The sequence below is a fragment of the Malaclemys terrapin genome, chromosome 3, assembly GCF_027887155.1.
Source record: "Malaclemys terrapin pileata isolate rMalTer1 chromosome 3, rMalTer1.hap1, whole genome shotgun sequence".
NCBI lineage: Eukaryota > Metazoa > Chordata > Testudines > Emydidae > Malaclemys > Malaclemys terrapin.
In genome coordinates this window covers 139,677,411-139,689,629 of record NC_071507.1, presented here as the reverse complement: position 1 = coordinate 139,689,629, position 12,219 = coordinate 139,677,411, and the positions used below count along the sequence as shown (strand labels likewise).

The 12,219-nt window shown below is 40.1% G+C and overlaps 1 protein-coding gene across 2 annotated transcripts in view; it reads right to left on the bottom strand.

Annotated features, from left to right (window-relative positions):
- Nucleotides 1-5,035: 5,035 nt before the first annotated feature.
- Nucleotides 5,036-12,219, bottom strand: part of BACH2 (BTB domain and CNC homolog 2) — a 255,426-nt gene continuing 248,242 nt past the window's right edge. For both annotated transcript variants that reach the window (XM_054023809.1, XM_054023810.1), the window contains one exon: nt 5,036-12,085. In XM_054023809.1, coding sequence (XP_053879784.1) covers nt 11,606-12,085 — 480 coding nt within the window. In that variant the 3' untranslated portion in view covers nt 5,036-11,605. The remainder of the gene's footprint in view (nt 12,086-12,219) is intronic.

Genomic DNA, 12,219 nt, shown 5'->3' with positions numbered 1-12,219 from the left:
ACTTCTCCCATGTCTGTGTCCAGGAGCAAGCGAGTGCAATGTGCTTGTCTGCACTGAATGCCAGGCAACTGGGAGCTATTTGGTTCATGGTGTAGGAATTATCTGAAACTTCTCAATGGGGAACAGAAAATGAGGTATCAGAATTCTCCCTTGAAACAGTGAAGAAGGGGAGAGAGGAGAAATTTACTTTCCAAGCAGTCATGAGTGGAAGGGCAAGATCCCTTACCCTTTCTGACTGGGACACAGCAGGAATGAAGATAAAGAAAAGAGGAGCTAATGCACGGGATAGCATTATAGTGTAGACATGCCCTATTTGAGTTTGATCCCATTAGTTGCTAAGGGTATGTCTACACTATAAACTTATGTTTATAAACTATGTTAGGTCCATTTACAGCCCTCACAGTAATTACCCAGTAGGGAGCGGAGAGCCTGGCGGGGCAGCCAGGCTCCTGGCAGGGCAGCCAGGCTCCTGGCAGGGAGCTCTGCGCCTGGTGTCCAGTCAGCTGCCCCATTCCCGCTGGGGAGGAGGGAGCTGAGAAGCCTGGTGCAGGTGCCCCATTCCCAGCAGGGAGTGGAGAGCCTGGGGGATGGAGGGAAGGGCAGTCAGGCTTCTGGCGGGGAGATCCGTGCCTGGAATTTGGTCAGCTGCTGTGCTCCCAATGGGGAGCTGGGAGCCTGGGCAGCAGTGCAGATTGGAGTGGGGAGGCTGGCTCGGAGCAGGGAGTCAGGATCCCAGGGGGAAGCAGAGCTCCCTACAGGGAGCTTGGGCAGCAGCACAGCTTGAAGCAAAGACTGGAAATTTGGAAACTGACAAGAATGACCGCTAATAGATGTAAGTAACGCAGTGTCTTACAGGGACACTGTGCCGTCCTAACTACACTGACATAAGCCCTACACCTCTTGTGGAAGTGGAGTTATGATGTTGGTATAGTAGGCCACTTACATTGGCAGGAGCAAGGCTGTAGTATATACACTGACATAATCAGGTTGACGTAAGCTGCCTAACACTGTAGTTTAGACCAGACCTGAGTGTCCTCAATCCTCAGTGAAGATAATGGGAGTTGCATGTGCTCAGAACCTCATATGGTCAGGCCCAAATTGGATTTCTGATTTTCGTTTGCCAGGGAGAAGGTATCAGTGCGTGAAATCCTGGCACTACTGAAGTCAGTGGGACTTGTCCCCCCGCTGCTTACGTCTCCATTTAGCTTTGGGTTATTTCCCCACTGGGCAAATGGCTAGTAGTGACTGGAGAAAATTCAGACAGCTGCAGAGCCTGCTATTCCGCTTGGACTCTTACACACAAATGGTCACCCACCCAATGGAAACGACTGTATATTAAAATTATGTTATGGGTCTGTTTGATACTCGGAACAGCATGAATATGCCAGCTAAGCCCCCTCAAGACACAGCATTGGGATGAGAAATGAGCAAAGTTGCTCTGTTCTACTCAGATGTTGGAAAAGCTTGAAACGTTAATTTTTTATGGTTGTGTTCCTCCATCAGCTCTTGCTATTATTTTTCATGCAGTTTGTTTCAATGCGACTGTCTTAATTCCTGCATGCTCTGGATTATTTATATGCTGCAAACTGAACTCTGCCCAGGAGTGCTCCAATGTAGTTTGTGATTAAGACAGGTGAAGTACCAAGGGCCTGTACAGTTTACTTGATCAATTAAACTAGCCATCCAGCAGGCTAACAGACCATGCAGGCTCAAAATGACAAACTTGTGGGCTGATAAGAAATTGGCACTCAGGCCTCTCCTGGCTGAGGACTGTGTATATTAATACAGACCAGGCTGATTTTTAGAAACTGGAGCTCTGCTGAGTGTAGCTTTATCCATCCATGTCTAGCAAACCTACAAAAAAGTTGTACATTCATTTGCTTGTATGTTTCCAGCATTAGGACTGCAGGATTGGGCCCTTCAGTAGAGTTACAGCAGTGATTAACTTGGTCTTTTATGTATAAATACAATAGGGACTTTCTTGTTACAATTGCAAAAGGCAGTATAATGTAAATGTATTAAAACAAACAGATTTTTTTAAAATTCCAACCTGGGTTAGTAATGGTGGTTAAAAAAAAACAAACCTCTGTCTTCTTTAAGACCATTCAGTCTCATTCTCTCTTTCTCTTGTTATCTTTCAGAGCATGCTTCTCGAACTATCATCTATCATGAAAAAATAATGCCAGTCTGGGGACAAGAAACAAACCAAAGAATCGGGTACAAACCATTCCTCAGCAGGAAGCAAAAAGAGCAACCTCTCCGTTTATTCTGAAGCTAAAAAGCATGATGCAGTTCATGGAAGAAAGCCCTTGCTTTACACACCGCCAAGTTTTATGCCAGCACACGTAGCAACATAGCCTGACTCCCATTGTGGGCTGACAACCTGCTTCAAAACTCAAGATTTCGCTCACATACACCAAGCAGCAGCTGCTTCGTGTGTGCAGTTACTGCAGAAATAGCCTTGTGTCCTTGGAGAACATTTGGGAGGCACAACTTGTTGTTTAGGCCTGTAGTGTTTATCTCTATAAGATGCAAGATCTATACTTTCAAAGGAGTGGTAAGAGCAAAGATATTTGCAAGGAAGGGTTAGTTAGATAGGAAGGTTTTCTGAAGGATTCTTTTACATCTCACTCCCCGGGGCCTGCTAGCCAGTGGATAAAAGATGAAAGCAGCACACCAGGACTTTGTAGCACAGTCCTCCTGGTTTAACAAAGAGACCCGAATCCAAGCGGCTGCTCAGCAACCTGGGCTAAAGTGAAGCTCACGTTCTTTTAGGGATTAATTGCCACTCTGACATTGTCTCCCTCATTGCCAACACCCTCACCGCAAAAAAACAAAAACAAAACAAAACAAAAAAACCACCAACAAAAAACAATACACACAATCGAATTGGCTGATTGCTTTTTAATGTGCAGCTTATGCATTCTTCTTCAGTTTGCTAAATGAGAGATCCTTAAAACATCTGCCCGGGATCATAAAGATCTCATTCCTTTGTTCATCCCATCAGTTCCTATATGGGCTGTACAAAAGAAAAAAAACATGGCCTATTTGATAGGAAATAGCTGCTTTGGATTATTAGATTTCTAATATGTGCACGACCCAGGACAATCGCACTTCCAACCCATGTATCTTAAAAATAAGGCACCTTCTCCCAGACTATCCATATCACTGTCCCCGGTCATGTGCTCATCAACTCCTCCTATTCATTATTCAACGACACACTCTCATCTCTTGCCTTTGTTATCAATGCTCCATTTGTTCCAGTGGAGAATCACATTTTTAAGCAAGCTAGTTGGTTGGTATGTCAGTCTCCCTAATCATGCAAAGCCTTTGTGGTTCTGACAGCTGCACCGAAATAGTAGTAAAAAGCACCCCCCCCCCCGCCAAAAAGCGCCAAGTGTAAAAAGCGATTAGGCTGCTCACTGAACTTGCATAGTGCTTTTATCCTAGTTTTAATGATTTCCATCCATACTCCTCAAGGATGGATCATTGCCTCAGTTACACACTGTTTGGTTAAGCTATTGCTTGTTTTTTTTTTTTTTTTTAAGTGAAAAATGAAACCAAAAACCCCAGCCATTAAAGAAGCAGCCGTGACTTCTTACGGATGGATAAACAAAGCTTGACTATAGACAGGGAGTAGAGTATGTGCTGTATGGAGATATAAATGATGAAGTATCTTCTGACAAACCTTGAGAGGAAAGGGGCCTTTGCTGATGTATGTTCCAGCTTTTCCAGCAAGACTCTGGAGTGTAGTATCACCGTTCTTTTTTTCTGAAGGAGAGGGGTTATTTTACTTATAAGGACTCTGCTGGTTTAAAAATCACAGGCCAGGTTTAGTCCTGTAGAAGCAAAAGGGTGCAAGTTACATCTCCAGGGGCAGCGGCACTGGCAGAGGCATTTATCCTCAAAGCTGGGCAGTCTGTGGTGTACTTTTTTGTCTATAAAAAGACTATGGCTTTATAGGAGCTCTCCCCGATGGAGGCTTCCTGGGCAGTGCGCTGAATTACTGTGCATCTCCCAGCAGGCCTAGCTAGGTCACACCCACTTTGGCCCTGATTCAGCAAAGCATTGAACACGCTCTTAAGTCAAACTGAATCAAGGCTTTTGTGGGTTGTGCTGGCCAGCTCCCGGCCTCCAGATGGACTTGGGATTGCAGGCAGCTCACATTGCTATCCCCTTCTTTCTGGCAATCTTAATGTGATGGCGGGGGGGGGGAGGGCGAGGGAGTTGCAGCCTGGAGACTTTAACGCATTAAACTTCCTTGTCTGAGTTACCACCACCTTAACAGTATTAAAACAATATAATTTGCTTTCTTTTGTTTACGCTCTTTATTTTTTGCATTCCTCTCAGCTTGAACAATGCTAACACATGAGCCAGACTCATTTCCAGGTTTCCATTCATTAGTGGAATGCTGCAATGTTTGGGCTGCAAATGCTGCAGGGATTTTTGTTTGCTTGTTTGTTCTGGGTTGGAATTTTTGCTTTGTTTTGCATTTCCATAGACACAATTCTATTTTCTCTTAGGTTTTGTTAAAAAATACAGTGGTTACTTAAGTGATGTTGAGAATGCAGGATGAGAACTAGCTTGAATCAGTACTATGGGAATATAGTTATGAGAGTTACTCCGTACACTCAGTCCTACATCAACACCCCTCTGGTAGTCCTGCAATCAGGGCCGGCTCTAGCATTTTTGCCGCCCCAAGCAATCGGCGGCAGCTCTACCGCTGCTTCATTCTACTGCGGCAATTCGGCGGCAGGTCCTTCGCTCTGAGAGGGAGTGACGGCCCCGCCGCCGAACGGCCGGACATGCCGCCCCCCTCTTCATTGGCCGCACCAGGCACCTGCTTGCTACGCTGGTGCCTGGAGCTGGCCCTGCCTGCAGCACAGATAGCCAGTCGTACTGTACTCAGCCTAAACGGGTGGAGGTTTTGTCATGTGGTCAAAGATTAACCATGTTTCCCATATCCTCCAGAAATTAACCATTACTCTGGCATTAATAAATAGGACATTAATTTCAGAGGCAAGAAAAGTTGATATACAATACATAATGATATGTCTTTATTTCATCAACAGAAATGGTGTCTAGACAAAATTCAGTTAACACTAGCAATTCAAATGAATGGAAAGTTTTTTTTTTGCACAATACTGTATTTACAATGAGTAAATGAAGTTTTAAATTCATTAGTTCATAACAATGCTTTTTTTTCCAAAAAGGTAAAAATTCTTAGTAACAGAGAATAAGCATCAACAGCCATCTCGTTTATACAATAAAAATCACAAGAAACCACAGTCACCTAGAAAAAAATAATAAAGACAAGCTTAAGAACTAGTACAATAAAATGATGCATTGAATTAAGTTACATTAATCGCATAGAATCTGTGTAAAAAGTATGTAGAAAAACACCTGATGTAACCTGTTACAGTCATTGACCAGTTATGAGAGGTACAGAGGATTATACAGGTAGATATGTGTGAAAACTGTCCATATACTGTTTGACCTGTGGAGGAAGAGAAGAGGGGTTGTACCCCCTTGCATACACGGATAAAACCCTGTTTTGAATATGGCCTCTGAAATCTGTAAGGCATATATTAGAGGTGCACTTGTATCCAACTGGTTCTGGAACAAAGTCTTAGGGCAATTCCACTCTTGAAATCAAAAGATGATGCTTGAAATTAATAGCAAATAACAAGCATCGAAGATCACCAAAGCGTTTAGTATAATTTCTGCTAGTCTGAAGGATCCAGATACTTTCGGTCAGAGCATGAGTAGCGAGTACAGTATCTAAACACATACAATTCTTTCAGTTATAGTACAAATGCAGGATAACATTGTCTCAGGAAAATGCAGTGTTCTAAATATGATGGGTCCAAGAGAGAACAACAATCCAGATAATGAAATCGCTCCCCCATCACACCATAAACTTTAGGGTTGTTGGCTTGGCCCTATTATAGAGATGGGTTCAGCTGCGAAACCCAGAGTTCAGATTCTGGACTCTCCCAAAAGTCTGTGGATCCAAGCATCCCCGTTTGGTTTTGGAGCCATCTCCAGTTCTAAGAAGCGGACAAAATCAAATACTGACAATTCTGTCTTATCCACTTTTTCAAAGTCAGTTATTTTCTGTATGCCCGTAATCAGTGCAAAGCGACAATTTCGGCATTGCATGTGTGTTTTTTAATCATGTGGGTGGATTACACCTACATAAACGGCTATTTCATATAAAGTTAACAAAACTGGAATAAGAATGGGATTTACCCAACTGTTATTTTTCCTATTGTTTGATTTGGCTAATTATTATGTCACAGTTTTAAAAAAAGCATTTTAAGCATTCCTCACTGCCAAAAAAGGGGATTTTATTTGCCCAATGGCAGCATTATATGTGTATTACAGTAAAAAATTTGATATAAATACTACCTATCTTGGTGGAGTGTAGGAAAATACTGTACACTTTGTCATTGCAAGTAATGCCATTATATCTTTCACACTAAAGAGAATAATTTATTATTCTACAATCCACCAACAATAGATTTTTTTATATAAAGAGTCACTTTTTGAATGCACATGTATATACACATATATTGTATTCTGCAGCATCAAGTCTGATGCCTGAGTCATGAAATATTCCAAACAGTATTATAAATCTACATATATGTATTATAAACAGGTGAACATACACACACTAACTGTAATTACATATATAACTAAGTTTTGGATTGCCTTGGCAGAGACAAACTACAATACAACCTTGATGTGTAGAGAAAATACACATTATATGTTGTAGGAGGCAACAGAATATAAATTCTTTGTGTTATTTTTATCTAAAGTAAGGTGTAACTAGAACATTAAGACATGCCATACTCAGCAGATCCTCTTGGCTACATCATCAACTCCATTGCTCTTACTGAAGCTAAACCTTTTCTAGACAGAATCTAAAAGACATACATTTAAAATGATGCAAATGTAGACTATGGACCCTGCTAACAAATCATCACAAAACGTATTTCAAATTGGAAGGAGATGAAGATTGCTCCTCATTTAAATCAAGGTAATCAGCTTAACTGTGGAGGACTTGAAGTAGATTAGAATGCAAGCTTGTGTAGGCTTGACTAATATTCCCTATGTTTTATGTTAAAATACACTACAGTTCTGTTCTCTAATCCTAGATTTATTTCTATTTTAACATAAATAGCAATGGAATATATGACACCAGTGAGGATGTGATCTAACTTCTGGAATTACAGTGTTTCATCATGTTTTCCTTAAAAGGTCAAATTTTCTCTTATAGGATTTTGCCAACTCCAGCATACAGGTTTGTTTTCTTTAATTGGCAATCATAAGGTTAAATATTAAAAATCTAACTATACAAATATGCATTTCTATTTAAGCTTTTTAAAATAAAGACTCCACAAAGTGTTGAAGTTAGGATTAACAACCATACTATCAGCATTAATAACTTCTCTGGCAGCCAGTTATTCTTTATTGACAAAGTTACTTTTATCTAGTTCCCACTCTCCCTTTTAAAGAGAGGTAGCAGTTGGCGTACTAATCACTGTGGTTTGCCTTTGCAACACAACATTTTTTACTTCCTTGGGGGCAGGGGGAGGAATACAAGGATTAGATCCAAAAATATAGTGCATCTTAAAAGCAGCATATATCCTTAGAAAGACATATAATAAATTACGCATACAATATATAAAATAATAGTTTTATACTGCAGCATCAAACTCTGACGCCTGAGTCATCATATGTTAGGAAGTCTGTGATATAAATACTGAGATGTCCTGATAACATGGCTGACCTTTTTTTCCCCGCTACCTCTTTGTTCCAGAATCAGCTTTTAATGAACTTTAATTACTTCCAAGGCACCTCCAGATAACGCAGAGAAACAAATACATTATATAGTGTAGTACTCATTTGACACAGTATAATAAGCCTAAATGAAATGAGGTTTTCTGGCAATACAAGTATAGCAAAGGTAAATAAAAAGGAGAACTAGATGTACTGGACAAAGCTAGATGGCTCAAGAATTCACACTCATGCTATATTGGTGCAGCATTCAATATGACAACCCGGCCCAATCTTGCACAAAATTTCAAAGCAATACATTAGAGACCAGAAACTGCAGCTTTCTTCATGAATAACTGCATGATCCTTATTTAAAAAGATAAATTTTTGTTGGCTAAACCTCTTAATTTGCTAAATATTGTAGTTAATTTTTTTTTTTAAATTGGATTTTTGGTCAACTGTTTTAATATCTCACTACAGATTATTTATTTCAACTCGTGTCCAGTTCTGAAGCTAATTCTCCTAGATGTTTCCCTTTAAAGTTAACCCAATAACAGTTTTGAGAGCCACATGGTTCAGAAGAGCAAAAACAGAAACGCGTAAATATAGGTCAAGGAAGCAATGACAAATCAGTCACTTCTAACGGCGAAGAATGAAATCAAACATCATGAAAAGCTTGAAAAGTGAGAGAGAGAGAGAGAGAGAGACTTATTTGAGCAGTGGTTTTAAATATCAGTTCCCATGAAAAAGAAAATCAGGAGGCCCAGCACCAGAATGAGCCGGGTCGATCCCAAGAGCTGCAGCACATGTTCTGTGGGTGGCTTTTTTGTTTGTTTGTTTTTAACCGTTGGAATGAGGTCAAGAGTACCAGTTGCACATGAGTCGTTAGCAGGGTAAATCTTCATGTCAGGATGCTAGTTCAAACTTTGTTTTATACTCATAAAACATTCTATCTATATAGGTGGTCACTTAAAAATAAAAAAAAGGCAACAGAAAGTCTTTAAAATACTGTCAGTTGACAAAAAAAATAGCTATGATGCTATAATGTGATTCACATTTAGTTTTAAACTCTAGCTTTCACTATGGTCTCACAGAAACAAGACATCTCTGCAAAACACAGAGTTGTTCTGCAACGTCAATGAATTCAAAGGAAAATCAAATTCCCCAGAAAGAGCTTCTAGCTCAGTTTGCTGCACAAAATGGCTGGGGGTGGGAAGTGTTCCAATATATTTAGATCTCTATCTTTTAAAAGAAAGGATGACTTTCCCCCCTTCTTCCACTGTGTGAATTAGGAATTTGTGGCATTTGGATATCTCTGAACATTTAAAGATAAGGATTTTGCACAGAAACGGTTAATACTTAAACATAAATTATGATTTAAAAAAAAAAATCACATATCCTACATTATATACTAATTTCTTTGTGCATGCAGAAAAAACATTTTTCAACAAACATGGCACATGCTATATGCATTTCCTCCTCCGTAGCTAGGCTACCGTCGTTTGGGAGAAGAGAGCAGAAGCAAGACTGGCAAGTCCGTGACGGCCCATGAGCACAATCTCAAAACACAAAAATAGAGGAGAGAGGGAGCTGATTCCTCCTCCAGGAAAAGATGCTGATTTACTGAGTGCCTCAAAAGAGCACCAGGACACACCCGTAGTGTAAACATTAGCACAACAGAACCTATTGTCACTTAGTGCTTGTGAAAAGCTGCTTTTTCAAACAGGTGTGCCCAGCTGGTCAATTTTGCAGCAAGAGTGAACAATGTCAATCTGTACAGCATGGGTGGTGTTGTCCAGGATAAAGCCTCAGTACTAGCCACACACCCTGGCGCAGATAGGGAAAAGAATCACAAAATATAATTCAATACACTTATAATACTACTAATACTGATACTATTACTACTAATTCATAATAAAAATGTTAGGAGGACGTTTTTCTGCCTATGCTGTACATAGATGTTATGTTTGGAAAGCTGCTGTCCCACGCTATCATAACACAATTCACTGATTACCTGTTTCACCGTATCACTTGAGATACAAATTCAATACAGTTACAACTAAGCCAATTCTCTGAGCAGTCTCCTGTGAGACAGCACTCTTTTAGAAGTTGACTTGTGCTGATGGCAATGCTGTAGAATAAGAGGATTCTATAACACAACACTTCAAATGGTAAGCAACCAAATCGGGTAATGTTTTGCTCCTTAGGGGATACAGCATTCACTTGACTTCTGTAAGCAAACATCTGCAAGTCTCAGTTATGGGCCTGATCTTGCAATTCTTTCCTACATGACTAGTCAGATTTCAATAGGCCTGATTCTGATCTCACACCAGTGAGAATCAAGAGTAAGTCCACTGAAGTAAATGGAGTAACACCCTGGTAAAACTGGTGGGAGATCAAAATCAGGACCAATGGTACTATACCAGTTGTTTTCAACCCATGGCCTGCTTGTGGCCCAATCAGCATATAGCTGCGGCCCATGTGACATCCTCAGGGCCATACAGGTAGTATATATATTTTATGGATGTGACCCACATAACACAGAGAGCTGCATATGTGGCCCACAATGGTAAGTAGGTTGAGAATCACTGGACTATAAATCTGAGTAGCAACTACTTGCCTGGGAAAGGGTGCAGATTTGGGGTCTGATCCAAAACCCACTGAAGTTGATGGGTGTGTTTCCATTTACTTCAATGGGCTTTGAGGACCTTGGACCCCAATTTAGGAACATATGCTTGACTGATCCACTTTTTATATTTTATTAAAGAGCAAAATACATCTTACCATATAGTCCAAAATCATAATTAACAGCATTTAAACTTTGTTTGGGAAAGAAAAAGAATATAAAAATATTCAAGCAGATTTTCTTTTACACATTATAGGGTGAATTCAGTATTTGGCAAGATTGTTCTTCCTACATAATCATCTCCTGAGTGTTTTTTCTATTAGCTAAAACTTTATAATTTTCTTTCAACTATAAAGCAAAGAATACAGTATACTCAAGTTATACTGAAGTCACAACTTCATTATGAAAAGAGGTTTGACCAGAAACTCAGTGCAAGTGGCAAAGTTGACCATTACTGTACAGTATCTGCAAGAAAATAAAATAAATCCACATTGCTCAAATGGCACAACATGGCTGTGCCAAAATCAAAAACCTGGATATAATTAAAATCTCAGATAAGCTTCCAACATTAAAATTTTATAAATAAGTACAAACTGAATGATATTGCTGAACTGTGAACCAAGAAAAAAAAATCATGTAACAAGTTACCAAACTAGTTCTAGCATTAAAGACAAAAAAGGAATGTTGGAACTTGTTTATACAATATAAATGAAAGTTTCCAGTTGTAGGATGAGAAAAATTGAGGCATGCAGGGACTTTTGCATATGGAGATATATATTTTATATATATTATATATAATATGTACAGGTTAGCTATAAAACTTTGATGTGTAAAGAAGCTGTCTTCAATGAAAAATTGAACATTCAGAGGAAATTCCTGAGTTAGGGTTTTGTGACATGGGTCACTGAGAAAAAAGCTGCAGTTGGGTCCTCAGAGGTGTTATGTCCATCCCTGTTAAGATTGAAATTAACATACAAAAACAGACAGTGTTGCCACTGTTTAATTCCCTGCCTGAGCAAGGGATAGCACCATTGTGAAGATAACTCCTGCTTGTAGAGAGGAGGGAATACTTAAAAACAGTATTGCTGCTAAGACCACTGTAGTGTGCACCAAATACGTTCTTCTAGACAACAAATGAATACTGCCACTGGCTGACTGAAGAACACCTGACCAGGTGTAATGTAAGGTTACAAGTCACTAGGTGTAATCTTTCCTAGGCTGCTCATCTGTTGTACATTTATCAGTCATTTCCTGACAGAAGTCTACTGTCACTGTTTGGCTACTCTGTTCTAGAGGGAGCTCTCTTTCTGAGTAAGTACCTTGGGCAGCTCCATCAAGCCCTCTTCCGGCTGTACAATTTTCGGAGACGTTGTTAGGTAGCCAGTGAGCTCCTAGTTGCACAGAGTCTTGCTCTGAGCAGCACTGCATGCCTTCCCCAACACACTGGGATGTCACTAGGTTTTGCTCTACTCCAGCTGGTGAAGGGTTGATATTGGTGGCTGTTGGTAGATCCATAGGCCTGAGAACAGGGCAATATCGGTGCAGGGCTTGGATCTGTTCAGGGCTCTGCATATCCCTACACACTTCTTGGGAAAGACATGAGAAGTTATCTAACAATTCTCCCATGCATGCTTTCAGCTGATTCCTTTCAGACAGTAATTTCTCTTTCTCACACACCTGAAAAAGAAAGAAAGCATCTTAGCTTCATAAAAGGCCACTTACTGCAGTTAAGGCTCTATTCCAGTTTTACATGTTGCTTTATCCACTCTGTAAAATTACAGACAACATTCTGATTTTGTATGGCACAGGAT